Source organism: Zea mays, chromosome 5 (assembly GCF_902167145.1).
Source record: "Zea mays cultivar B73 chromosome 5, Zm-B73-REFERENCE-NAM-5.0, whole genome shotgun sequence".
Taxonomy (NCBI): Eukaryota; Viridiplantae; Streptophyta; class Magnoliopsida; order Poales; family Poaceae; genus Zea; species Zea mays.
Genome location: NC_050100.1, coordinates 178,308,472 through 178,333,644, shown reverse-complemented (window position 1 = coordinate 178,333,644; position 25,173 = coordinate 178,308,472). Strand labels below are relative to the sequence as shown.

Here is a 25,173-nt window from a genome sequence, read left to right as displayed (position 1 = left end):
TCAAGAAACCCTTCAATTTGAGAGTTCTTGAACTTCGTCCCGTTGTCGCTTCTTATCTTCTTGATCCTTAATCTGAACTCGTTTTGAGCTCGTCTCAAGAATCCCTTTAAGGTCTCTTGGGTTTGATATTTGTCCTACAAAAAGAACACCCAAGTGAAGCGAGAATAATCATCCACAATTACAAGACAATACTTACTCCCGCCGATGCTTATGTAAGCGACCGGGCCGAATAAATCCATGTGGAGTAGCTCAAGCGGCCTGACGGTCGTCATGATGTTCTTGTGTGGATGATGGGTACCAACTTGCTTTCCTGCTTGACATGCGCTACAAAACCTGTCTTTCTTAAAATGAACATTTGTTAGTCCCAAAATGTGTTCTCCCTTTAGAAGCTTGTGAAGATTCTTCATCCCAATATGGGCTAATCGGCGATGTCAGAGCCAACCCATATTAGTCTTAGCAATTAAGCAAGTATCGAGTTCAGCTCTATTGAAATCAACTAAGTATAGCTGACCCTCTAATACTCCCTTAAATGCTACTGAATCATCACTTCTTCTAAAGACAGTAACACCTATATCCGTAAAAAGACAGTTGTATCCCATTTTGCATAATTGAGAAACTGAAAGCAAATTGTAATCTAAAGAATCTACAAGAAAGACATTGGAAATGGAATGGTCAGGTGATATAGAAATTTTACCAAGTCCTTTGGCCAAACCTTGATTTCCATCCCCGAATGTGATAGCTCTTTGGGGATCTTTGTTTCTCTCGTAGGAGGAGAACATCTTTTTCTCCCCTGTCATGTGGTTTGTGCACCCGCTATCAATGATCCAACTTGAGCCCCCGGATGCATAAACCTACAAAACAAGTTTAGGCCTTGTTCTTAGGTACCGAAACGGTCATGGGTCCTTTCACATTAGAAACAAGCACCTTGGGTACCCAAACACAAGTCTTTGAGCCCTTGTGTTTGGCCCCAACATATTTGGCAACTACTTTGCCTGATTTGTTAGTTAAAACATAAGATGCATCAAAAGTCTTAAATGAAACATTAGGCTCATTTGATGCAACAGGAGATTTCTTTTTAGGCATTTTAACATGGGTGAAATGCCTAGAACTAGATGTCTCATTCTTATACATAAAAGCATGATGAGAACCAGAATGAGACTTCCTAGAATGAATTCTCCTAATTTTATGCTTAGGATAACCAGCAGGATATAAAATGTAACCCTCGTTATCCTGTGCCATGGAACCTTACCCTTACAAAATTGGACAATCTCTTAGGGGCATTAAGCTTGACATTGTCTCCCTGTTGGAAGCCAATGCCATCCTTAATGCCAGGGCGTCTCCCCTTATAGAGCATGCTTCTAGCAAATTTGAATTTTTCATTTTCTATCTCATGCTCATTGATTTTAGCAGTAAGTTGAGCTATGTGATCATTTTGTTCTTTAATTAAGTCTAGGTGATCATGAATAGCATCAACATTAATATCTCTACATCTCATGCAAATAGAAACATGATTAATAGTGGATGTAGAGGGTTTGCAAGATTTTAATTCATCTACCTTAGATTTTAGTATGGCATTTTCATCTCTAAGATAGGAAATAGAAACATTGCAAACATTTAAATCCTTAGCCTTAGAAATTAATTTATCATTCTCAATCTTAAGGCTAGAAATTGATTCATTCAATTTGTCAATATTAGCAATTAAACTAGCATTATCATTTTTAAGATCGTCAATTGAATCATCACAAACATTTCTCTTATCAACCTTAGCGATCAAATTATCATTTTCAATTCTAAGGTTGGAGATAGTGTTATGGCAGATGCTAAGCTCACTAGACAAGTTTTCATTTTTCTCTACTTCCTGAGCATAAGCATTTTTAACTTTAACATGCTTTTTGTTTTCCTTAATAAGGAATTCCTCTTGGCTATCCAAGAGTTCATCCTTCTCATGAATGACACCTATCAATTCATTTTATTTTTCTTTTTGTTGCATGTTTAAGTTGGTAAAAAGAGCAAGCAAATCATCTTCATCATAACTAGAGCTACCCTCATCACTAGATGTCATATATTTAGTGGAGGCTCTAGATTTTACCTTATTCTTTTTGGCGTCCTTTGCCATGAGGCACTTGTGGCCGACGTTGGGAAGAGGAGGCCTTTGGTGACGGCGATGTTGGTGGCGTCCTCGTCGGAGGAGGAGTCGGTGGAGCTCATGTCGGAGTCCCATTCCCAACACACGTGGACATCGCCGCCTTCTTCTCGTAGTACTTCTTCTTTTCCTTCCTCCTTCCCTTCTTGTCGTCGCCCCTGTCACTATCACTAGACATAGGACATTTAGCAATGAAATGACCGGGCTTACCACACTTGTAGCACACTTTCTTGGAGCGGGGTTTATAGTCCTTCCCCCTCCTTTGCTTGAGGATTTGGCGGAAGCTCTTGATAATGAGCGTCATTTCCTCGTTGTCGAGCTTGGAGGCATCGATAGGGAGCCTACTTGATGTAGACTCTTCTTTCTTTTCTTCCGTCGCTTTGAATGCGACGGGTTGCAACTCGGGTGTAGAGGTGCCGCCTTGCTCGACGATTTGTTTGGAGCCTTTGATCATCAACTCAAAGCTCACGAACTTTCCTATAACCTCCTCGGGAGACATTAGCTTATATCTAGGATCACCACGAATTAATTGAACTTGCGTAGGATTACGAAAAACAAGTGATCTTAGAATAACCTTTATCATTTCATGGTCATCCCATTTGGTGCTCCCGAGGTTGCACACTTGGTTGACCAAGGTCTTGAGCCGGTTGTACATTGCTTGTGGCTCCTCTCCTTGGTTGAGGATGAATCGACCGAGCTCCCCCTCGATAGTCTTCTGCTTGGTGATCTTGGTCACCTCATCCCCTTCATGCGCGGTCTTTAGTACGTCCCAAATTTCCTTGGCACTTTTTAGCCCTTGCACCTTGTTATACTCCTCTCGACATAGAGAGGCGAGGAGTATAGTGGTGGCTTGGGAGTCAAAGTGCCGGATTTGGGCGACCTCGTCCGAGTCGTAGCCTTCATCCCCTATGGATGGTACCTGCGGTCCAAACTCAACAATGTCCCAAATGCTAGTGTAGAGTGAGATTAGATGATGCCTCATTTTATCACTCCACATACAATAATCTTCACCGTCAAAAACCAGTGGTTTGCCTAATGGGACGGAAAGTAAAGGAGTGCGTTTGGAAATGCGGGGATAGCGTAGGGGAATCTTACTAAACTTCTTGCGATCATGGCGCTTAGAAGTGACGGACGAAGTGTCAGAGCCGGAGGTGGATGGCGACGAAGAGTCGGTCTCGTAGTAGACCACTTTCTTCATCTTTTTCTTCTTGTCGCCACTCCGGTGTGACTTGACGTGGAGAGGTGACTCCTCCCTTCCTTTGGCGCCGGACTCCTTTGATGGAGCCTTCCCGTGGCTTGTGGTCGTTTCCATTACCCTCTTGGCGGATCCTCCCGACATCACTTCGAGTTGTTAGACTCTAATGAAGTACCAGGCTCTAATACCAATTGAAAGTCGCCTAGAGGGGGGTGAATAGGCGGAATCTGAATTTTGTAGACTTTAAGCACAACTATAAGCCGGGGTTAGCGTTAGAAATAAAGTCGAGTCCAAAAGAGAGGGTGAAAACGAATCAACCAAGAAATAAAGCGAGTGACACGATGATTTGTTTTACCGAGGTTCGGTTCTTGCAAACCCAGTCCCCGTTGAGGTGGTCACAAAGACCGGGTCTCTTTCAACCCTTTCCCTCTCTCAAACGGTCACTTAGATCGAGTGAGCTTTCTCCTTGATCAAACGGGTCACTTAGACCCCTCACAAGAACCACCACAACTTGGTGTCTCTTGCTTTGATTACAAGTGCTTGAAGAACAAGAATGGGAAGAAGTAAGCACGATTGCAAAAGCCAAGCAACAAGAGCGACAAATAACACACGGATCACTTTCTCTCTCAAGTCGCTAATCACTAATGATCACTTGTCTCAATTGTAGAACTTAGAGAGAATGGAAGCTTTGATTGTGTCTTGGAATGGATTGCTAGCTCTTGTATTCAATGTGAATGATTTGAGTGCTTGGTTCAAGTGAATGGAGGTGGCTGGGGTTGTAATTATAGCCCTCAACCACTTCCTAGCCGTTGCTCCTTTTCTGCCAACCGCGGACGGTCCGCGCCCCTGGTCCGGACGGTCCGCCCCTGCACATCAACGGCTACAATCGCAACGGTCAGCAGTAACGGCTATATCAATGGCTACTATGCATTAAATGTGTCGTCAGATGTCAGATAAAGGCATTCGTGGACGGTTCGGACGTGCACCCCGGACGGTCCGCGAGGACGCTATAATTCATTTTACCGAACCCGTCACCTTCGGGTTTTTCGGTTCTGCGTCGACCGGACGGTCCGCGCCTGAGGCCGGACGGTCCGCACTTGGTCTCATACGGTGCTTGCTTTTCCATCGGACGGTCCGTAGTGTAGACTTGTGTTTTTGCATTGGTTCTGTCCGAGGCTCACCCTAGTGTTGCGGACGGTCCGCCGCAAAGGCCCGGACGGTCCGCGCTTAGTCTGTTTTTCCAAAAAGCTTCTCCTGTTCGGAATAATCTATGGTATTCCGGATAGTCAATTTAGAATAGTTGTAGATGAACTTATGCACCTGTGAAATGATCAACTGGGCAAACTTGGTTAGTCCACAAGGTTTGTGATGGTCGTCAAACACCAAAATCGATTATATGAAATGTTGAGAATATTTCCCTTTCACTCATCCACCACCAATTCTGACCACTATAATGGATATTTGTTGATACACTTGTTGGTTTGTATGTTTGCTTGTTCGGGCTGTATAGTTATCGGAGAGTTCGTGCAGTCCCGAGAAGGCCAGTTTTGCAAGCCTACGCTAGACGATGGAGCCAGAAGTCAGTTCCGTGAGTCTCACCCTTTCGTCGGTTAAAGCACGACAAGCTCACTGGATCCCTTTGATGCAAAAATTACCTATTTTTTCAAACACGTCCCTCAACCTGTTACAATTTACTTGTTCGCTGTGTCTTGCTGCGGCTTTAATCCGGCTTTGATTGCGGTTTCTACAGTTTTTTGTCTCTATAGATTGCAACTGCAGCAGTCCAAACTGTTGCAGCAGCTATGGCTACAGGGCAGCCGAACATATGAATTTGCTACTAAGAGACATTAATATGGCCGCCCAGCCTTAGAACTTTGCCCCCAATTCTTCTTTATACTGCTTGACATTTTTATTACAAAATGATTTGAGAAAATGTGTGAGTTTTTTTAAAAAGAAACATGTTTTCAAAAAAAAGGTGAACGGTTATCACCGTCACCACCATGAGCGGGATGATCAGGACTCCCTAGTTTGGGACGGCCTAAGAAGTTGGCTCAACCGAGTTAGGTGTGAGCATGAAGGATTGTCCCGTCTCACGTAAGGACCGGTTTGACATCACTTCTTACCTAAACTCTTATCATGTACAACCATTCGAGACTGTATGGGCAGTCGCTTGATCCAAACTTGCAAGGTCTGCACCCCAAGGTTATCGGTGGCTAGGGAGCACCGGAAGGACAAGGGGGGTAATTACGTCCTGGTTTGGACTAGAAGGTGGCCTTGTTTCTTTCGGTATAACCATTAAGGTAAAGTCGTGCAAGAGGGGAGAGAGTTTCAGATCTCACGACGATGAGATTGCAAAAAACAGACTAGTGGATAAAAAGTACACCTCTGCGTAGAGTTTAAAATATATTTGATGTTGTGTTATTTCAGGCTCCACCATCCCTAACGCAAGTGTGACAACAAACAATGGAGAGATCAGTGCCTCTGAAACCTCACTATGTTGAAGAAGATGCATGGATTGAGACGAATAAGGTTTTTAGAGAGCGACCATGCAACTGCTCACTGAGATGACTTGCACTACGATATCTACGGACTTCAACAATACCACAAACTAATCTCCAACTAGACTGGAGCAATCTGCCAATCTCCATTGTGAGTCTGTGAGTAATGATGATTTTTTCGCTCTTATTTCTAGTAGACGCGTTTATGATAGACTTAATCCACTACGCGAACAGCTTTTTTTAAATATGGTTTACTATTGTTTGTGTAGCGATTGTTTTAGGAATTAATATAATCTTAAAAATGTGCAATCTTCTAATATTGTCTACATCAAGTAACAATAGGAGTCTGGCAAAATTAGAGAAAGCCTTTCATGTTGAGATGGCTCTACTCTCTTTTGTCCTCTAATGAAAAGCGTGTTTTGTACAACATAAAATCAAATTTTATAAACCCTGACTAATAATCAACCAAATTGTACATAAATTTTGGAGATAAATCTTGTATCGACAAATTTCTTTTCAATATAAGAATGACAAGGATCATAGTCTACGATCATTTTCCAACAACGAGCAGGATGGTTCATGTTGAGATGGCTCTACTCTCTTTTGTCCTCGAATGAAAAGCGTGTTTTGTACAACATAAAATCAAATTTTATAAACCCTGACTAATAATCAACCAAATTGTACATAAATTTTGGAGATAAATCTTGTATCGACAAATTTCTTTTCAATATATATTGTAAGAGTGACAAGGATCATAGTCTACGATCATTTTCCAACAACGAGCAGCGATGAAAAGAATTAAAAGGAGGGGCAGAAAAAGTAAAATCAAGAAGGATGGAGACGCGGGGAATCGAACCCCGTGCCTCTCGCATGCGAAGCGAGCGCTCTACCATATGAGCTACGTCCCCGTTTTGATTTCATGACTGAAATTTTTCATTTTATGCATAATAACTTGAGCAGATGTGCTCTGCAATGAATTGTTTTCCATTCATTGTGCAGCTTCCTCTCCGTGGAGAACAAAAGCTGCAAAAGGCCCTGGTACCATCAGGATCTAGGCCTGCCATGAACGGTGGTGTTCTCCATGATCGAGTTGAGAGATACGTGTCTGTATTAATATAGCGAAAAGTTTCCCTAAACTAGTCCATGCTATCGTGCGGGGCTATTAAACTAACCCTTAATTCAGCTTTTAAAGTAGCTGGTTTAAAGTGTGAATCTAGGTCCAGCATATATAATTGGACCCTAAAGTGAGCTTAGAAAGAACCCACTTTTAATGGTACGTACCTATATGAGTTGAAGATCAGAGGGATGATACGACACCGCATGATTATTTAGTTCAGTACACAGTAGTAAAAGTGCCGCGGCGGCGCTTGGTTTAGGAGTCGAACGGGAGTGGAATGCTGGAGCTCACCTTGGAGCTGCCTAAACGCGTGCTCGACTGCGAACTAACTCAAGCTCAGACAAACGGACCCAAAACGACTGAGTACTGACAGACTCGGGAAAAAAAACTGACAAACCGACTGAAACTGGATGAAGCTCTGAACATTTTAAGAAAACAGGTCGACTGAATCTTTACTGACATCGAAGTGCTTGCGTGCAACCATGAGAGTTGCTAAGGTGGAGCGCCGTAGTACTACAATGCAGCTCCCTTGTTTTTATTCAGTTTTGTAATAATCTCTATGGCTAGCTAGACTGTCCCAGAAATCATTGGACAAAATGTCGTCGGTATGCCTTCGGTGAACACGTCGGTCTGCTCACCAATGACGACCTTCTCCCGAACGAAATGAATGTCAAGCTCGACGTGCTTGTTTTCGTCGGTGTTGCGCTGGATTTCAGGCCATGTACACGGAGGAGATGTTGTCGCACATCGCGATTGTCGCTAAGGAGACCTCGCAGAGTATCTCGTCGAGGAGGTGGCGAAGACAGGAACATTCGGCGATGGCACTGGCGATGGCTCGCTCTATACTCTCTCTATCTTGGCACTAGAGTGTGAAACCGTAGTCTGTCGTTTTGATGACCATGGGATGAGGGAGTTGCCAAGGAAGACGCAGATGTAGAACGCCGAGTGTCGGGGCAACGGGTCCAGTCATCGTCGGAGTAAGCGGTGATCGATGGCCTCGCGGCTGTACGCAACTGAAGACCGTTTGGTGTAGGGGAGGATGCGTTTGAGCATATGGTCTGGTGCACACCCCACGGCGCGTGCATGTCCCTCCAGACATGTGATCGTCGACGAGGAGCTGGCCATCGGTCGCGGAAGGCTTTTGTGTGGTGTCGGGCTGTCGGCTAGTGTTGCGACATACTTGCAATTGGACATTCCTGCGTGCGTGTTCTAGGAGGTCCTCTGCGTATTAAGCTTGAGGAAGAAACCTGCTTGACGGTGCTAGCGAACAGCGATGCCGATGAAGTGATGAACGGGTCCCCATGTCCTTCAGAGCGAACACATCATGGAGTTGGAGGATATATGATGTGTTGTCCAAGTCCACAGTCGATTCGACGAAGCGGACAGGATCATGTCGTCGACATAATAAGGGAGGAAGATACGTCATTTCGCCGTTGCGGTGGTATATGAAGAGCGACGAATCGGCCCTCGACTGCCTGAAGTCGAGAGATGTCACATGGATGACGAAACGCTCGTGTCGTGGTGCTTGCCGGAGGCCATAAAGTGATCTGGAGAGGAGGCAAACATCGTCAGGGCAATTTGTGTCGACGAAGTCAGCTGACTGTAGTTTTGTTCGTGGAGGTTGCATTGCAGTGGAGGAAGGCGTTGAAGACATCGAGTTGAGTTGATGGGCCGACAAAGTTGTGTGTAGCCACCAGTGTCACAGCTCAGCTGCCGGTTTAACCACTAGCAAGAACGACTCTCCCCAAGATCCACGTCGGGTGGCTGATTGAACCCGCAAGCGACCCAGCAAACTTCGTAGCGCGCGAGTGTGCCGTCAGCATTCAAAGCCTTGTTTGGAAATAAAGTATTTGAAAACTACAGTTTTGAAATGTTAAGACGTATCCACAGTTTTTTTACCACAGTATTGGGAATTTTGTTCTAAAGCTAAAAAGTTTCCTAAACTGTGAAAGTATTGCAGCATAACTAAAACTGCGGTTTTGAAAATAGTGTTTTTAACACTGTACTGAAAAAATACCACAGTATCTTAAATACTACAGTATTCTCAAAAGAAAATAATCAACTTCCAAACCGGCCCCGGAAGACCCATTTCCCTACGATGATTCGGGCGTCTGGAGGCCGTAGTACAAGGGTCCATGTGCTTAGAGGAATGAAATCAGCTATATAATCAAATCTATTCCTTTATGCGTCTGTTTTGCTGTCTTTACTTTTTCTTTCAGTATACATCGAGGTCTCAGAAAACAAACAGTGGATCTGTATATATATACACACACAGACTGGATGTATAGCTGGAGCTGGAGTGAACTCGTCGGCTGGATGATAGTGAAGGGGAGCGCTCTCTCTACGCATGGGCAGGTGGTGCATATGTAGGAGGCAGAGCCATCTCAAGGTCCACCTCCGCCACTGTCACTGCCACTGCCACTGGTGCTGATGGTGGATCCCTGGGACTGGAACCATGGAGGCCTCCGTCGTCGGCAGCTCTAGCGGTTGAGGTGGGCGATGCCACAGCGTGTCTCGCCCGCCTCCATCTGAGAATCTGGAGGAGGGAGTAATTGGTGCAGATGGCGACGCTGAAGCCGGCGAAGGCGGACAGGATGATGGCGATCACGGCTTGCAGCCGCACCTGCTTGGTTGGTTTATTTGGTTGGTTCACACACCACAGACGTGTAGACAGTACGTAGTCGTAGTGGTAGAGATCGAGATGGAGGGATGACGCATAGACTTACGTATCTGTAGAAGATGTGCGTGAAGAGCACGATGAAGAGGAACTGCGCTGCAGAGTAGATCCATACGTATCTCCTGGACACCATCTTTGTTGTGGATAGGGAGGAGAAGAGGCCAAGGACGCAGGCGAAGGGCAAGGAGATGGCCAGAGCCGCCGTGCCATGGTCGCCGACCTGCGTTTCCATGTTCATTCATTCTGATCAGCAGCTGTTCCATTCCATTCCAGGAGGGAGGAAGCACAAGTAGAGAAGAGTGCAGCAAGCAACTGACAAGCAGCTGTTCCAGGAAGCAGAAGTAGGCGAGCATGCTGACGATGATGAGGATTGGCGTGCCGTGCCACACCCTGTATCTGGTGGTGTTGGTGGTTGCGGTAGGATCGCCACCACCACCGTCAGCTTGAGTGCCCTGAGCCTGCGCCTGCGCCTGTGCCTGTGCCAGAGCCGCCGCCGCCTGAATGACGGACGGATGGTCCGGGAGGCGTCGCAGGGTGACTGGAAGGTTGAGCACCTCTTGGCTGCACACGTCGCAGCTGCCGTTGCCCTTGATGCTGAACCACTTGATGGCGCACGCCCTGTGCGCCAAGGCCAGCTCGCCCTTGCAGCAGCACTCCAGCTTGAACACCGCCTCCTCCGACAGGGCTACCATGCAGATGCGGCACACCGCCTCCTCAGCCGCGATGTCTTGATCTTCTTCCTCTTCTCCGGTGGTAACGGTAGTAGCAATAGCATCGGCGGTGCCCCTTGCGGCCTCATCTTGGAGAGGTGGAGGAGGAGGAAGAGGAACACGCAGTGGCACCACTCTGAGGCGCCTGAGGGAGCTGGAGTCTGCCACTCTCCTCGACCCTTTCCCTTTTGCGGTGGTGCCGCTGGATCGCCGCCTGGCCACGCTCGTAGCTGGCACGGACTGCGACCGACATACCTGCTTCATCAGCTTGTCGGCCTCATCATCATCGTGCTCTAGTTGATGCTGACCAGCAATGTAATCCTCCAAGCAGGTGGGGGAGCTGGAGCCGCCGGGCGCCCACATTCTGAAGCTCAAGATCTTGGAGAAGGATAGCGAACGGACCCCGCAGTCTGCTTGCTGGCTATGGCTTGCTTCATCTGTTGATCTCAGGCTGCGTGCTGGCAGGAGGCAGCTCGTCTGCTTATGCTTATTCCCGGTGGACGAGGACGAGGAGAAGTGATGGTCGTCGTCGTTGTCTTCTTCGTGATGGCCCTGCCGCTGCCCCTGTCCCAGATCATCTAATGTGCCGCCATCGTCTTCCACGGGCGAAGTGGAGGTGGAGGTGGAGCCGTCCGCCGCCACCTCTGCCCCCGCCCCCTGCGCGCGCAACACAGATCGAATCAGTAAGCTAACTAGCCTGATGGATGGGTCGAGATCAAATTAAAGCTCTAGTGAACATGGAGAGAGTTGGATCAAGAAGGAACGATGGAAGCACCCACCCACCCACCCAAAGTGTACCTGTGAATGTTTAGGAAGAGCCATGGCGCGCGACGCGACCCGGAGCTGGAGGAGGTAGCCGTGTGTGTGTGTGTGGCGAGCTCGAGCACGCGCAGTGAGCACTTGCGACGAATTGAAGAAAAACCTCGCATCCTGTTTGTTATGGCAGGGGAGCCCGGCCAGGGCCCCACGCGGCAGGGTCGCGCGTGAACAGTGCCTGGTGTCCTGGTCAGATTTGATTAGATTGATTTGATATGTTTAAAAAGAAATAAGTTTAGATTGACAATGTTTTTTAGAGTCAAGTCAGTCGTCTCTGTGAAAGAAAGAATCTAGTATCGATTATAATCAAGAAGAAAAAAGAAGAAATTTTCTAGGGTGGAGAGGCTCTCCTTCTCTTCGCTGTTACAAGTTAAATCCATAGAAAAAGAGAGAATTTTATTTCGATAGTAATTGAACAAGGAAAAAAAAGACAAACCGTTCTATGGTCGAGGGCTCTCCTTCTGATGATTGCTACCCAGCCAATCCATATCACATCTACAGATGGCTAAATAGGCCACACGACATATCACTGCCATTAATATTATTAGACACAAAACTATTATGCACGATTAGTACTCGTGTCGACACCGTGTTGTGCCGATACTATATGATAGGCACTATTTCATTTTAGGAGCTTAAAAAAAGTGAATTTATTATGTTTGAAGTCATAACAAATCACAATTCACAATCACATACACACATCACAATCATATCTATGACACCAGCTGGTCTAAGCCGTATCTAATCATGATATGCTCGTGCCAGCCCATCTTGTCGGGGTGGCTACCCAAACACGAGCGCTATACCATGTCGTGTTAGCATTGGCACTATATAAATCGTGTATGTACTGTGTCAAAGCATTATGGGTCGTGGCGTGCTTAATCACGGTCTATTTAACACGGCTCAATTGGCAGCCAATGGTGCTGCTGCATGCTTGCATTTGCTTTCCAATTAATCCAATCCAATCCAAAATTAATAAATCCACGGTACGCACGGCACGGTACTGCCACTGCCACTTTATAGATAGATGGTATTTGGTAGGTAGATCTAGGTTTGATTTCCATTGAAAAGGTGGGTTAACTATTATACCTTAATAACAAACCACGCGGCAACAACAGATGGTGTTGTCAAGGGAAGAAGAAAAGAAAAAAAAATCAAGTTTGGTTAACCGTTGCTATTTGGTAGCGATGGAGGTGAAATAGCTGCAATGCAATTAAAGGGTGGATAGGGAGACGCAGGCAGGATCGCCCAGCGATCGGAAGGTGAGGGGTGCAGTCCTGCAGTGCAGGACATGATCGATGATGAAACGACCGATAGAGAAGCTGGTGGTGTGCTCATTTCGACAGCAAGTTGGTTTGCTTTGGCTTTGGCTTGGCACGCGACGCGACTGTTGAGCGAGACCACGACGACACGGACGTGATTGACTAGCTAACTGCAACTACCATCTCACAATGACAGTTCACTCTCTGCCTGGGCCTGCTCTTTTTTTCTCTCGTTTACTTCGCAACCAAAATTATTTTGGGACTGCTTCTGGAGAAGAGAAAATTCAGTCGGCAAACAAAAAAAAAACGAATGTGGAAATTAGCTAAGAAGGTTATCCTCCTCCGTCCATTCTTTTCCCATCTGACGAGGTTGCTCTCTATGCGCCCCTTGAAAGACTTTGTGATATTTTGTGGAGGGGGAAGGACATTCACGGTATGGGTTTAGCGACTTTGAGATCGTGCATATGGTCACTAAAAACATTGTTTTGTATTGTAGATTACACTATTCGTATATTTGAATTTGAATTTGAATATGAATATGAGTAAGTTGTGGGGATAGTCTAAGCTAGAAAACAATTATCTAGAGTGAGTGGGTATCCAATACCGGCCTGGTCCAGGCCCACCTCAACACCACGAATGCTCAAACCGGGCCCAACCACGGAACAAGCTGTCTCCTAGAACTAGAAGCAACGGAATGAATCATGGAAGGTACAGTCGCAAGCTTCCAGATACTGAAAAATGAATATCTTCTGCTGCACCCAGTGAATCCTCATGTGGCGGATCCAAGAGCATGCATCCTCCGGTCGTCCCCTCATGGGAGCTTCTCGATCAGGGCGAAGCCAGTATTTAATTTTAAAGCTAGTTTGGAAACTTAAATCCTTTATAAGATTTTCAAAAATTGAGAGAGAAAATAAGCTAAATTTTCATTCAATCCTTAGGAATCTCAGAGAGAATTTAAGTTTTCAAACTAGCCCTTGAACGGAGGGAGTATTATTAACGTGATGATTAGCTAATAAAGGTGAGGATTGGCCCCATCGTCGCCCTGGAGCTTCTAGTTTTTTTGCATGCCACTGCTAATTCCCCCTACTAGTATTGTTTGGTTCAAGAGCCAAGTAGAATGGAGCCGTTCTGTCCCAGTTTTGTTGCTGTTTGGTTACAAAGTAACTAGAACGGAATGACTCCAATTAGGGAATATTCTTCTCAGATCCGGAACCATTCCGCTCCAAAAAATCAACCGAACGGAGCCGCTCCGTTCCAGTTCCGCTCTCACAGTCACGCTCCGTTCCATTCACTCTGCAACCAAACAAAAAACAGAACTGCTCCGTTCCAGATTACCAAACACAGAACAGAGCGGCTCCGTTCCTAGAATCAGGGATGGAACGGCTCCGTTCTACTTGGCTCCTCAACCAAACACTACCTAAAATATTCCACACGATTGGTTTCCTGCGCGTCCAGTGCCTGGCTTGCTGTAGCATGGCCTGTCAGATACGTACCTAGGCCGCGTCTCTGCGGATGCAGGCAAAACCGCTGGAATTGGTTTGGATTGCACCCGCAAATGCAGGTCTCGTCTGTCCCGTACAAGCAACCAAACGTAGACCGAGGATCAGTCAATGCACGTGCACAGCCTAGTTACGCTCAGTCGGGCAACCAAACACATGGATTGTGTGCGGGTCAAAATTCATTTTTTGTGCCAGATGATCTGTAGCCTAAACGATGTGTTACGGACTGAAAAATTGTGCGTACACCATTTTTAAACCATGCATGTAGACCGTTTAGGCCGAGTAAGACCATGTTTTTTTACTGTGTAATGCAGTGTGATGCGCCGTTTATATGCTAAACTGCACACTAGCTGATCGTGTACGTACCGGTGGAGCGCCCGGTATGGCGCTCGCCATAACCTTGATTAATTTGGCCACAAATACCACATTCTCTTCAACGTTGCCCCTATAAACTCCAATAGTTATGTAAATTTTAGCTCTCTAAATCACAGATTTAAGAAGTTGTTAAATAACTTTGGAAGTAAAAAATGTAAGTTCTCCAATAGTTCTCTAAATATAGGTTGTAGTTTTGTTTTGTATCTATCCACATAAAAAAATAAAGTAAAAAATGTCATCAATTACCTTCATTATCTACATAATGCAGTAAACATTTTTGTTTAGTGAGTTGCTAAATGGTTGCCAAATGTAGAGAGGAAATAAGGTTAGATGAGAAGTTGTTAAATTTAGAAAGTTCATTTAGAGAACCGTTGGAGATGAGTTTTTGTGTTAGCTCCTTAAATTATTGATTTAGAAAGTCTATTAGAGAACTACTGGAGTTGCTCTAACATCTGTTTCCGATCTGATCAGCGCACAGAGGAGGGCGAAGCGTTACGTTGTGCGTGAAGCGTTATGGATTTATGGGCCTTTTTTTTTTGCTTTGCTTTGTCCGAGCATCTATTGGGCCGGTGACCATAGGTAGCGTATGACCAATCGGCATAGACGCAGCCACGCGATGTAGGAGAACGCCGGTCGCGGCGGGGACGCACGCGATGCGTTGGATCGGAGTCGGAGGGCCGGCGAATGGAACCATTGACCGCGGCAAACGCGTTAACGGTTGCTAACCTAGCTAGGGGAAGGTGGGCCGGGCCGGTCATTCGCCTTGCCTCCGGGGCAGCAGCAAACGCAAACTAATAGTAGTTTAACAGATCTATAACTAATATGATCCGATCTTAATATGATCCGATGTTTTAACAGATGTAACTAATGGTAGAGAGAAAGAGAGGAGAACAGCTTTCGGCGAACTCCATTGGTCCAGGACAGGAACTCCACATGCCATGGTAATCCGATTCTCGAAGCAGCCAAAAATGTGACCGGCGCTGACTACTGCTGTCACTGGATGGCTTTTGTCCCTCCTCTTCTGTACTTTTCCGCCTCGACGTGAAGGAAGAGATTCACGCCAGCCAGCTTATCGAATCGTCCCTCGTCCGTATATAGAATCTTATCTTCTTCCAGCGACAGCGGCACCCCAGCAAAAATCTCGTAAAAAGGCCTCGTGGAAAAGGGACGTGTGCCCTGGCCATTGGCCGGGGAAAAAAGGGGAGCATTTGTGCCGAGCAAAAATCCAGACGGAAATATGGGTGTTTCAGATACTGCTATATGCATGGTAGGAGGAGCACTCGTGCTCAAAATCGTTAAAAAACGATCGTTACTGCATTTAGTGCTTATCTAGTGACCAGAGAGTTGGAGGAGGATCTATGGGGATAAAAAGAGATTTCTTCTCATGGATCTCCTTAGTTTTTTGGTAATAAAACCAGGCCTTAGTGTTTAGTAAAGAGCATAATTAGTAGTCGTTTTTTGTACCTTGCATCAAAAGGATGTATAGATCGTATTTTGAAATATTTTATATTATCTCTATATCTCTATACTACTATAAAGACGGTAATGGGTAGGCTCTCACCCCGTTCTGCCCTCCCCTGTCCGCTATTGTTCTACCCGCATCAAAAAAAAAATTGCTACCATCTCAGGGATTGAATCCTAGATGTCTTGAGTAGAACACTTAGGCTCCCACCCACTAGCCAACTTGACTCATGTTGGATTACATTCAATCCCAACTATGATATCTAGGTAATGAGATAATTCATGCTTAGTTTCTCATTTGGTAACCCTAGTATGTATATTTTTTTACCCACCCTATAATTTTTAACAATAACTTACACACTTGCAGGTGATAGACTATTGCATAAATTTAATAAAACCTCAAGATCATCTTAAGTGCCGATTTGGAGGTCATGTCCACACAGAAAATGCTTTTCAGTTCAACTTTCTAAAGCGAGACGGTGATGTTGAAACTAAAACAGATGAGCTATATCCAATTAAAGACATGTCACAAATATGTAGTGCTTAATGAAGGGTTTTACTTTACCTAGACCATGAAACGGTAAATATGAGTTTAAAATTTACACGGTTATTGTTTGCATGTATTTGATTTTTTATGCAATATTTATAATTGTTTTGTAGGTGTATCCAATTAAAGACATGTCACAAATATGTAGTGCATCATTGTCTCTCTCTCCTCCTCCGGTGACAGCTTCCTCGAGGTGATGAGCGCGCCGCCCCCACGATCGGCCTACCTCTGCCGCCCCCGCGTGCACCACCACCATCGGGTGAGAGAGGCAGTAATGACTCGCCCGAGGCCAACCCCCAGTGGGAGGGGCAGTTATGACTCGCCCGAGGCAAAGCCAAAATGGGACAGGCAGCCACGACTCTTCCTAGGCCACTCTCGGGCGGGAGACACAGTCACGACTCGTCCGAGGCCAAGCCCAGGTGGGACAGGCAGTAACGACTCGCTTGATGTCATCCGCGGGCGGGACAGACAGTCACTACTCGCCCGAGGCCAACCCACCGGGTGGGATACACAGTTATGACTCGTCCAAGGCCAACCCCAGTGGAATACAAAGTTACAACTCGCCCAAGGCCAAGCCAACACAGAATAGGCAGTCCGCCCGAGGCAACCCTCGGGTCGGAGAGGCAGTCACGACTCGCCCTAGGCCAAGCCCAGGCAGGACAGGCAGCCACGACTAGCCCGAGGCCATCCTCTAGCGAGACAGGCAGTCATGACTCGCTAGAAGCCAACCCCCAATGGGAGACACAGTCACGACTCACCCGAGACCAAGCCCTGGCTGGACAGTCAGCCACGACTCGCTTGAGGCCATCCTCAGGTGGGATAGGCAGTCACGACTCGCCCGAGGACAACCCCGGGTGGGAGTAGTCACGACTCGCCCATGTCCATACTCAGGCAGGACAGGTAGTCACCACTCGCCCGAGGCCAACCCCCGGCGGGATACATAGTCACGACTTGCTTGAGACCATTCTCGGGTGGGAGAGGCTGTTAAGAATCGCCAAAGGCCAAGCCCGGACAGGAGATACAGTCACAACTCGCCCGAGGCCAACCTCGGGCGGGAGACACAATCATGACTCGTTCGAGGCCAAGCCCAGGCAGGAGACGCAGTCATGACTCGCCCGAGGCCACCTTTGGGCGTGAGACGCAGTCATGATTCGCTCGAGGCCATGCCCAGATGGGATAGGCAGTCACGAGTCGCCCGAGGCCAAGCCTAGGTGAGACATGCAATCATGACTTGCCCGAGGCCACTCTCGGGTGGGAGAGGTAGTGAAGACTCGCTTGAGGCCAAGCCTACACGGGACAAACAGTCACGACTTGTCCTAGGACACTCTTGGGCATGAGACACAGGAACGACTCACCCGAGGCCATTCCTAGGTGGGACAAGCAGCCATGACTCTCCCGTGGCCACCCATAGGCAGGACAAGCAGACACGACTCACCCGAGTGAGAGCACCTAGAGGGGGGGGGGTGAATAGGTGATCCTGTGAAACTTAAACTTATAGCCACAAAAACTTGTTAAGTGTTAGCACAATACGATAATCACAAAGAATTCAACGCAGAGAAGACACAGTGATTTATCCCGTGGTTCGGCCAAGTACAAAACTTGCCTACTCCACGTTGTGGCGTCCCAACGGACGAGAGTTGCACTCAACTCCTCTCAAGTGATCCAATGATCAACTTGAATACCACAGTGTTATGCTTTTCTTTTCTTATCCCGTTCGCGAGGAATCTCCACAACTTGGAGCCTCTCGCCCTTACACTTTTGATGTTCACAAAGAATCACGGAGTAAGGAAGGGAAGCAACACACACAAATCCACAGCAAAATGCGCACACACACGGCCAAGAATCGAGCTCAAAAGACTATCTCAAAGTTCTCACTAGAACGGAGCTCGAATCACTGAGAATGACAAACGAATGCGCAAAGACTGAGTGTGGATGATCAAGAATGCTCTAAGGTTGCTTGGGTGTCCTCCTCCATGCGCCTAGGGGTCCCTTTTATAGCCCTAAGGCAGCTAGGAGCCGTTGAGAACAAATCTGGAAGGCCATCCTTGCCTTCTGTCGTCGGGCGCACTGGACAGTCCGGTGCACACCGGACACTGTCCGGTGCCCGATTTCCTTCCTTAAATAGCGAAGCCGACCGTTGCAGATGCGGGAGCCGTTGGCGCACCGGACATGTCCGGTGCACACCGGACAGTCCGGTGCCCCCTTCCGACCGTTGGCTCGGCCACGTGTCCCGCGCAGATCGCGCGGCCGACCGTTGGCCCGGCCGACCGTTGGCTCACCAGACAGTCCGGTGCACACCGGACAGTCCGGTGAATTTTAGCCGTACGTCGTCGGCGAATTCCCGAGAGCGACCACTTCGCTCGAGCCAGCCTGGCGCACCGAACACTGTCCGGTGCACCACCGGACAGTCCGGTGCCCCAGACCGAAACAGCCTCTTGGCTGTACACAGCCAACTCTTCTCTTATCTTCTTCTTTCTGTTTCTGATACTTAGACAAGTATATTAGTACACAAAACCAATGTACTAGGACTTAGAAACATACCTTTGCACTTGATTTGCACTTTGTTCATCCATGGGCATAGATTCACATTTAAGCACTTGTGTTGGCACTCAATCACCAAAATACTCTAGAAATGGCCCAAGGGCACATTTCCCTTTCAATCTCCCCCTTTTTGGTGATTTATGCCAACACAACATAAAGCAACTAGAACAAGTGCAATATTACTTAAAATAAAAACTCAAATTTATTTTGATTCAATTTGGCATATATGGATCATCCTTTGCCACCACTTGGTTTGTTTTTGTAAATCAAACTCAAATCTCTATCTCTAAGTCAAACACACATGTTGAAGCATAAAGAGAGTCATTCCAAAAGAGATTGATCAAAGATTTCAAAAACTCCCCCTATTTCCCATAATCAACACTTCTCCCCACAAGAAGCCAACTTTTGACAAAAGAGACAATGCAAGAGTTTTGACAGACCAAAAGCTCTATTCTACTATTTTCAAAGTTTCTCAAGTGGTAGCTGATCCATCTATTGCTTTGGCCTTTATTTTCTCCCCCTTTGGCATCAAGCACCAAAACAGGATCAATCTTGGCCCTTTAACCCCATTGCCTCACCAAAATCTTCAATTAAGAGCAAATAGGCAACAAGAGTCTAAAGATGAACTTGGAATAAGTTACCCTCTCATCGGAGTGCAGTGGAAGTCTTTCATGGTCCAAGTCCACCTTTTTCCCTTTCAATCCATCTTCGAGACTAAATCATCAAACTCAAACACATGGTTAGTCTTCAAAGGGTCAAGTTGTAACATATCTCCCCCTAAACATGTGCATCACTTTGCAACGGACTTGTGAGGTCCAGGGAGTGTTTGTACAACTTGAGCATCATAATAAACAACAAAATGCAAAAAGGAACATGATCAAAGGCATAAACACATGTATGCTATAAATCAATCTAGGTTCCGCGAATCTAAGACATTTAGCTCACTACGCAACCTGCAAAAGGTCTTCTCATCTAGAGGCTTGGTAAAGATATCGGCTAGCTGGTTCTCGGTGCTAACATGAAACACTTCGATATCTCCCTTTTGTTGGTGGTCTCTCAAAAAGTGATGCCGGATGTCAATGTGCTTTGTGCGGCTGTGTTCAACAGGATTCTCCGCCATGCGGATAGCACTCTCATTATCACATAGGAGTGGGACTTTGCTCAGATTGTAGCCAAAGTCCCGGAGGGTTTGCCTCATCCAAAGTAGTTGCGCGCAACACTGTCCTGCGGCAACATACTCGGCCTCAGCGGTGGATAGGGCAACGGAAGTTTGTTTCTTAGAGTTCCACGACACCAGGGACCTTCCTAAGAATTGGCACGTCCCTGATGTACTCTTCCTATCGACCTTACATCCAGCATAGTCGGAATCTGAGTATCCAACCAAGTCAAAGGTAGACCCCTTTGGATACCAGAGCCCGAAGCAAGGCGTAGCAACCAAATATCTAAGAATTCGCTTCATCGCTACTAAGTGACACTCCTTAGGAACGGATTGAAATCTAGCACACATGCATACGCTAAGCATAATATCCGGTCTACTAGCACATAAGTAAAGCAAAGAACCTATCATTGACCGGTATGCTTTTTGATCAACGGACTTACCTCCTTTGTTGAGGTCGGTGTGTCCGTCGGTCCCCATCGGAGTCTTTGCGGGCTTGGCGTCCTTCATCCCAAACCGCTTCAGCAAGTCTTGCGTGTACTTTGTTTGGGAGATAAAGGTGTCGTCCTTGAGTTGCTTCACTTGAAACCCAAGGAAGTAGTTCAACTCGCCCATCATCGACATCTCGAATTTCTGTGTCATCACCCTGCTAAACTCTTCACAAGACTTTTGGTTAGTAGAACCAAATATTATGTCATCGACATAAATTTGGCACACAAACAAATCACCATCACATGTCTTAGTAAAAAGAGTTGGATCGGCTTTCCCAACCTTGAAAGCGTTAACAATTAGAAAGTCTCTAAGGCATTCATACCATGCTCTTGGGGCTTGCTTAAGTCCATAGAGCGCCTTAGAGAGCTTACACACGTGGTCGGGGTACCGTTCATCCTCGAAGCCAGGGGGTTGCTCCACGTACACCTCCTCCTTGATTGGCCCGTTGAGGAAAGCGCTCTTCACATCCATTTGGTACAACCTGAAAGAATGGTGAGCGGCATATGCTAGCAAGATACGAATTGATTCTAGCCTAGCCACAGGAGCAAACGTCTCCTCAAAGTCCAAACCTGCGACTTGGGCATAACCTTTTGCCACAAGTCGAGCCTTGTTCCTCGTCACCACCCCGTGCTCGTCCTGTTTGTTGCGGAACACCCACTTGGTTCCCACAACATTTTGCTTGGGACGAGGTACCAGTGTCCAAACTTCATTGCGCTTGAAGTTGTTGAGTTCCTCCTGCATGGCCAATACCCAATCCGGATCTAGCAAGGCCTCCTCTACCCTGAAAGGCTCAATAGAAGAGACAAAGGAGTAATGCTCACAAAAATTAACTAATCGAGATCGAGTAGTTACTCCCTTGCTAATGTCACCCAGAATTTGGTCGACGGGATGATCCCTTTGAATCGTCGCTCGAACTTGGGTTGGAGGTGCCGGTTGCGCTTCTTCCTCCATCACGTGAACATCTTGTGCTCCCCCTTGATCACACGCCTCCTTTTGATGAACCTGTTCATCATCTTGAGGTGGGGAATGCACCGTTGTTGAGGAAGAAGGTTGATCTCGTTCATCTTGTTCCTGTGGCCGCACTTCTCCAATCGCCATGGTTCGTAAAGCGGCCGTCGGAACATCTTCTTCATCTACATCATCACAATCAACAACTTGCTCTCTTGGAGAGCCATTAGTCTCATCAAATACAATGTCGCTAGAGACTTCAACCAAACCTGATGATTTGTTGAAGACTCTATACGCCTTTGTATTTGAGTCATAACCTAACAAAAACCCTTCTACAGCTTTGGGAGCAAATTTACAATTTCTACCCTTCTTCACTAGAATGTAGCACTTGCTCCCAAATACACGAAAGTAAGATACATTGGGTTTGTTACCGGTTAGTAGCTCATACGAAGTCTTCTTGAGGAGGCGATGAAGGTAGACCCTGTTGATGGCGTGGCAAGCCGTGTTCACGGCTTCTGACCAAAAACGTTCGGGGGTCTTGAATTCTCCAAGCATCGTCCTCGCCATGTCGATTAGCGTCCTGTTCTTTCTCTCTACCACACCATTTTGTTGTGGTGTGTAGGGAGCGGAGAACTCATGCTTGATCCCTTCCTCCTCAAGGAACTCTTCCACTTGAAAGTTCTTGAACTCGGACCCGTTGTCGCTCCTTATCTTCTTCACCTTGAGCTCAAACTCATTTTGAGCTCTCCTGAGGAAGCGCTTGAGGGTCCCTTGGGTTTCAGACTTATCCTGCAAAAAGAACACCCAAGTGAAGCGGGAAAATCATCAACGATAACTAGACCATACTTACTTCCTCCTATACTCAGATAGGCGACGGGTCCGAAGAGGTCCATATGTAGCAGCTCCAGGGGTCTTGATGTTGTCATCACATTTTTGGTGTGATGAGAGCCTCCCACCTGTTTCCCTGCTTGACAAGCTGCACAAGGTCTATCTTTTTCGAATTGCACGTTAGTCAAACCTATCACGTGTCCTCCCTTTAGAAGCTTGTGAAGGTTCTTCATCCCTACATGTGCTAAGCGGCGATGCCACAACCAGCCCATGCAAGTCTTAGCAATTAAGCATGCATCTAGACCGGCCTCCTCTTTTGCAAAATCAACTAAATAAAGTTTGCCGTCTAATACACCCTTAAAAGCTAGTGAACCATCACATCTTCTAAAGACAGACACATCTACATTTGTAAATAAGCAGTTATATCCCATATTACATAACTGACTAACAGATAGCAAGTTATATCCAAGAGACTCTACTAAGAACACATTGGAGATTGAGTGCTCATTGGAGATTGCAATTTTACCTAGCCCTTTTACCTTGCCTTGATTCCCATCACCGAATATAATTGAATCTTGGGAATCTTTATTCTTGACATAGGAGGTGAACATCTTCTTCTCCCCCGTCATATGGTTTGTGCATCCGCTGTCGATAATCCAGCTTGAACCCCCGGATGCATAAACCTGCAAGGCAAATTTAGGCTTGGGACTTAGGTACCCAACTCTTGTTGGGTCCTACAAGGTTAGTCACAATTTCCTTAGGGACCCAAATGCAAGTTTTGTCTCCCTTGCATTTTGCCCCTAACTTCCTAGCAACTATTTTCCTATCCTTTCTACAAATAGCAAAGGAAGTATTCAAAGCGTGATATATTGTAGAAGGTTCATTAACTTTCCTAGGAACATTAACAACATTTCTCCTAGGCATTTTATGAACAACATTTCTCCTACCAACATTCCTATCATGCACATAGAAGGAACTAGAAGCAAACATGTCATGAGAATCATAAACATATGAATCAAAAACATTATAACTTCTATTTGCATTTCTAGTATGTCTCCTATCATGGTACATAAAAGCATGGTTCTTTTTAGCACTACTAGCCATAGGATCCTTCCCTTTCTCCTTGGCGGAGATAGGAGCTTTATGGCTTGTCAAGTCCTTGGCTTCCCTCTTGTAGCCAAGTCCATCCTTAATTGAGGGGTGTCTACCAATTGTGTAGGCATCCCTTGCAAATTTTAGCTTATCAAAATCACTTTTGCTAGTCTCAAGTTGGGCATTAAGACTAGCTACCTCTTCATTTAATTTAGAAATGCAAGCTAGGTGTTCACTATAAGCATCAATGTTAATATCTTTACACCTAGTGCACGTTACAACATTTTCTACACAAGAGATAGATTTACTAGCAATCTCTAACTTAGCATTCAAATCATCATTAATGCTCCTTAATTTAGAAATTGTCTCATGGCAAGAAGATAATTCACAAGAAAGCATTTCATTTCTTTTAACTTCTAGAGCATGAGATCTTTGTGCTTCTACAAATTTATCATGTTCTTCATACAATAAATCCTCTTGTTTCTCTAAGAGTCTATCCTTCTCATTCAAGGCATCAATCAATTCATTGATTTTATCAATTTTATTTCTATCCAATCCCTTGAACAAGCTAGAGTAATCTATTTCCTCATCGCTAGACTCATCATCACTAGAAGAATCATAAGTATTACTGTCTCGAGTACATACCTTCTTCTCCTTTGCCATGAGGCATGTGTGACGCTCGTTTGGGAAGAGGAATGACTTGTTGAAGGCGGTGGCGACAAGTCCTTCATTGTCAGAGTCGGAGGAGGAGCAATCCGAGTCCCACTCCTTTCCTAGATGTGCCTCGCCCTTGGCCTTCTTGTAATTTTTCTTCTTTTCCCTCTTGCTCCCGTGTTCCTGGTCACTTTCATTATCGGGACAGGTAGCAATAAAATGACCAATCTTACCGCATTTGAAGCATGAGCGCTTCCCCTTGGCTTTGGTCTTGCTTGGCTGTCCCTTGCGACCTTTAAGCGCCGTCTTGAAGCGCTTGATGATGAGGGCCATCTCCTCATCATTGAGCCCTGCCGCCTCAACTTGCGCCACCTTGCTAGGTAACGCCTCCTTGCTCCTTGTTGCCTTGAGAGCAATGGGTTGAGGCTCATGAATTGGACCGTTCAACGCGTCGTCCACGTATCTTGCCTCTTTGATCATCATTCGCCCGCTTACGAATTTTCCAAGGATTTCTTCGGGCGACATTTTGGTGTACCTGTGATTCTCACGAATATTATTCACCAAATGAGGATCAAGAATGGTAAAGGACCTTAGTAGTAGTCGGACGACGTCATGATCCGTCCATCGTGTGCTTCCATAGCTCCTTATTTTGTTGATAAGGGTCTTGAGCCGGTTGTATGTTTGGGTTGGCTCCTCGCCCCTTATCATCGCAAATCTTCCAAGCTCGCCCTCCACCAACTCCATTTCAGTGAGCATGGTGATGTCGTTCCCTTCGTGAGAGATCTTGAGGGTGTCCCATATCTGTTTGGCATTGTCCAAGCCGCTCACCTTATTGTACTCTTCCCTGCACAAAGATGCTAATAGAACAGTAGTAGCTTGTGCATTTCTATGGATTTGTTCATTTATAAGCATAGGGCTATCCGAGCTATCAAATTTCATTCCATTCTCTACAATCTCCCATATGCTTGGATGGAGAGAGAATAAGTGACTACACATTTTGTGACTCCAAAATCCGTAGTCCTCCCCATCGAAGTGTGGAGGTTTGCCAAGAGGAATGGAAAGCAAATGCGAATTCGAACTATGTGGAATACGAGAATAATCAAATGAAAAGTTCGAATTGACCGTCTTCCTGTAGTCGTTGTCGTCGTCCTTTTGGGAAGAA

The 25,173-nt window shown here is 46.1% G+C and overlaps 1 protein-coding gene and 1 non-coding gene across 2 annotated transcripts; both read right to left on the bottom strand.

The window, feature by feature from the left end:
* Nucleotides 1-6,671: 6,671 nt before the first annotated feature.
* On the bottom strand, nt 6,672-6,744 carry TRNAA-CGC (transfer RNA alanine (anticodon CGC)). The gene has a single exon. It is a non-coding gene; the product is annotated as a tRNA-Ala (tRNA).
* A 2,350-nt stretch (nt 6,745-9,094) lies between these two features.
* Nucleotides 9,095-11,629, bottom strand: LOC103627315 (RING/U-box superfamily protein). Its single transcript, XM_008647621.4, has 4 exons — nt 11,139-11,629; nt 9,948-10,997; nt 9,680-9,850; nt 9,095-9,576 (listed from the first exon to the last, which is right to left on the bottom strand). Exons 1-4 carry the CDS (start codon nt 11,160-11,162, stop codon nt 9,295-9,297), a joined length of 1,527 nt encoding a protein of 508 aa, XP_008645843.1. The 5' UTR covers nt 11,163-11,629; the 3' UTR covers nt 9,095-9,294.
* Nucleotides 11,630-25,173: the final 13,544 nt, after the last annotated feature.

What these genes read in the sequence shown, in the direction of transcription:
- LOC103627315 (XM_008647621.4), bottom strand. Translation starts at nt 11,162, where the DNA reads ATGGCTCTTCCTAAACATTCACAG. An exon ending in GCTTCCTGGAACAGCTGCTT is followed by an intron (nt 9,851 to 9,947) that starts GTCAGTTGCTTG and finishes ATGGAAACGCAG; the next exon opens with GTCGGCGACCATGGCACGGC. An exon ending in CGCACATCTTCTACAGATAC is followed by an intron (nt 9,577 to 9,679) that starts GTAAGTCTATGC and finishes CCAACCAAGCAG; the next exon opens with GTGCGGCTGCAAGCCGTGAT.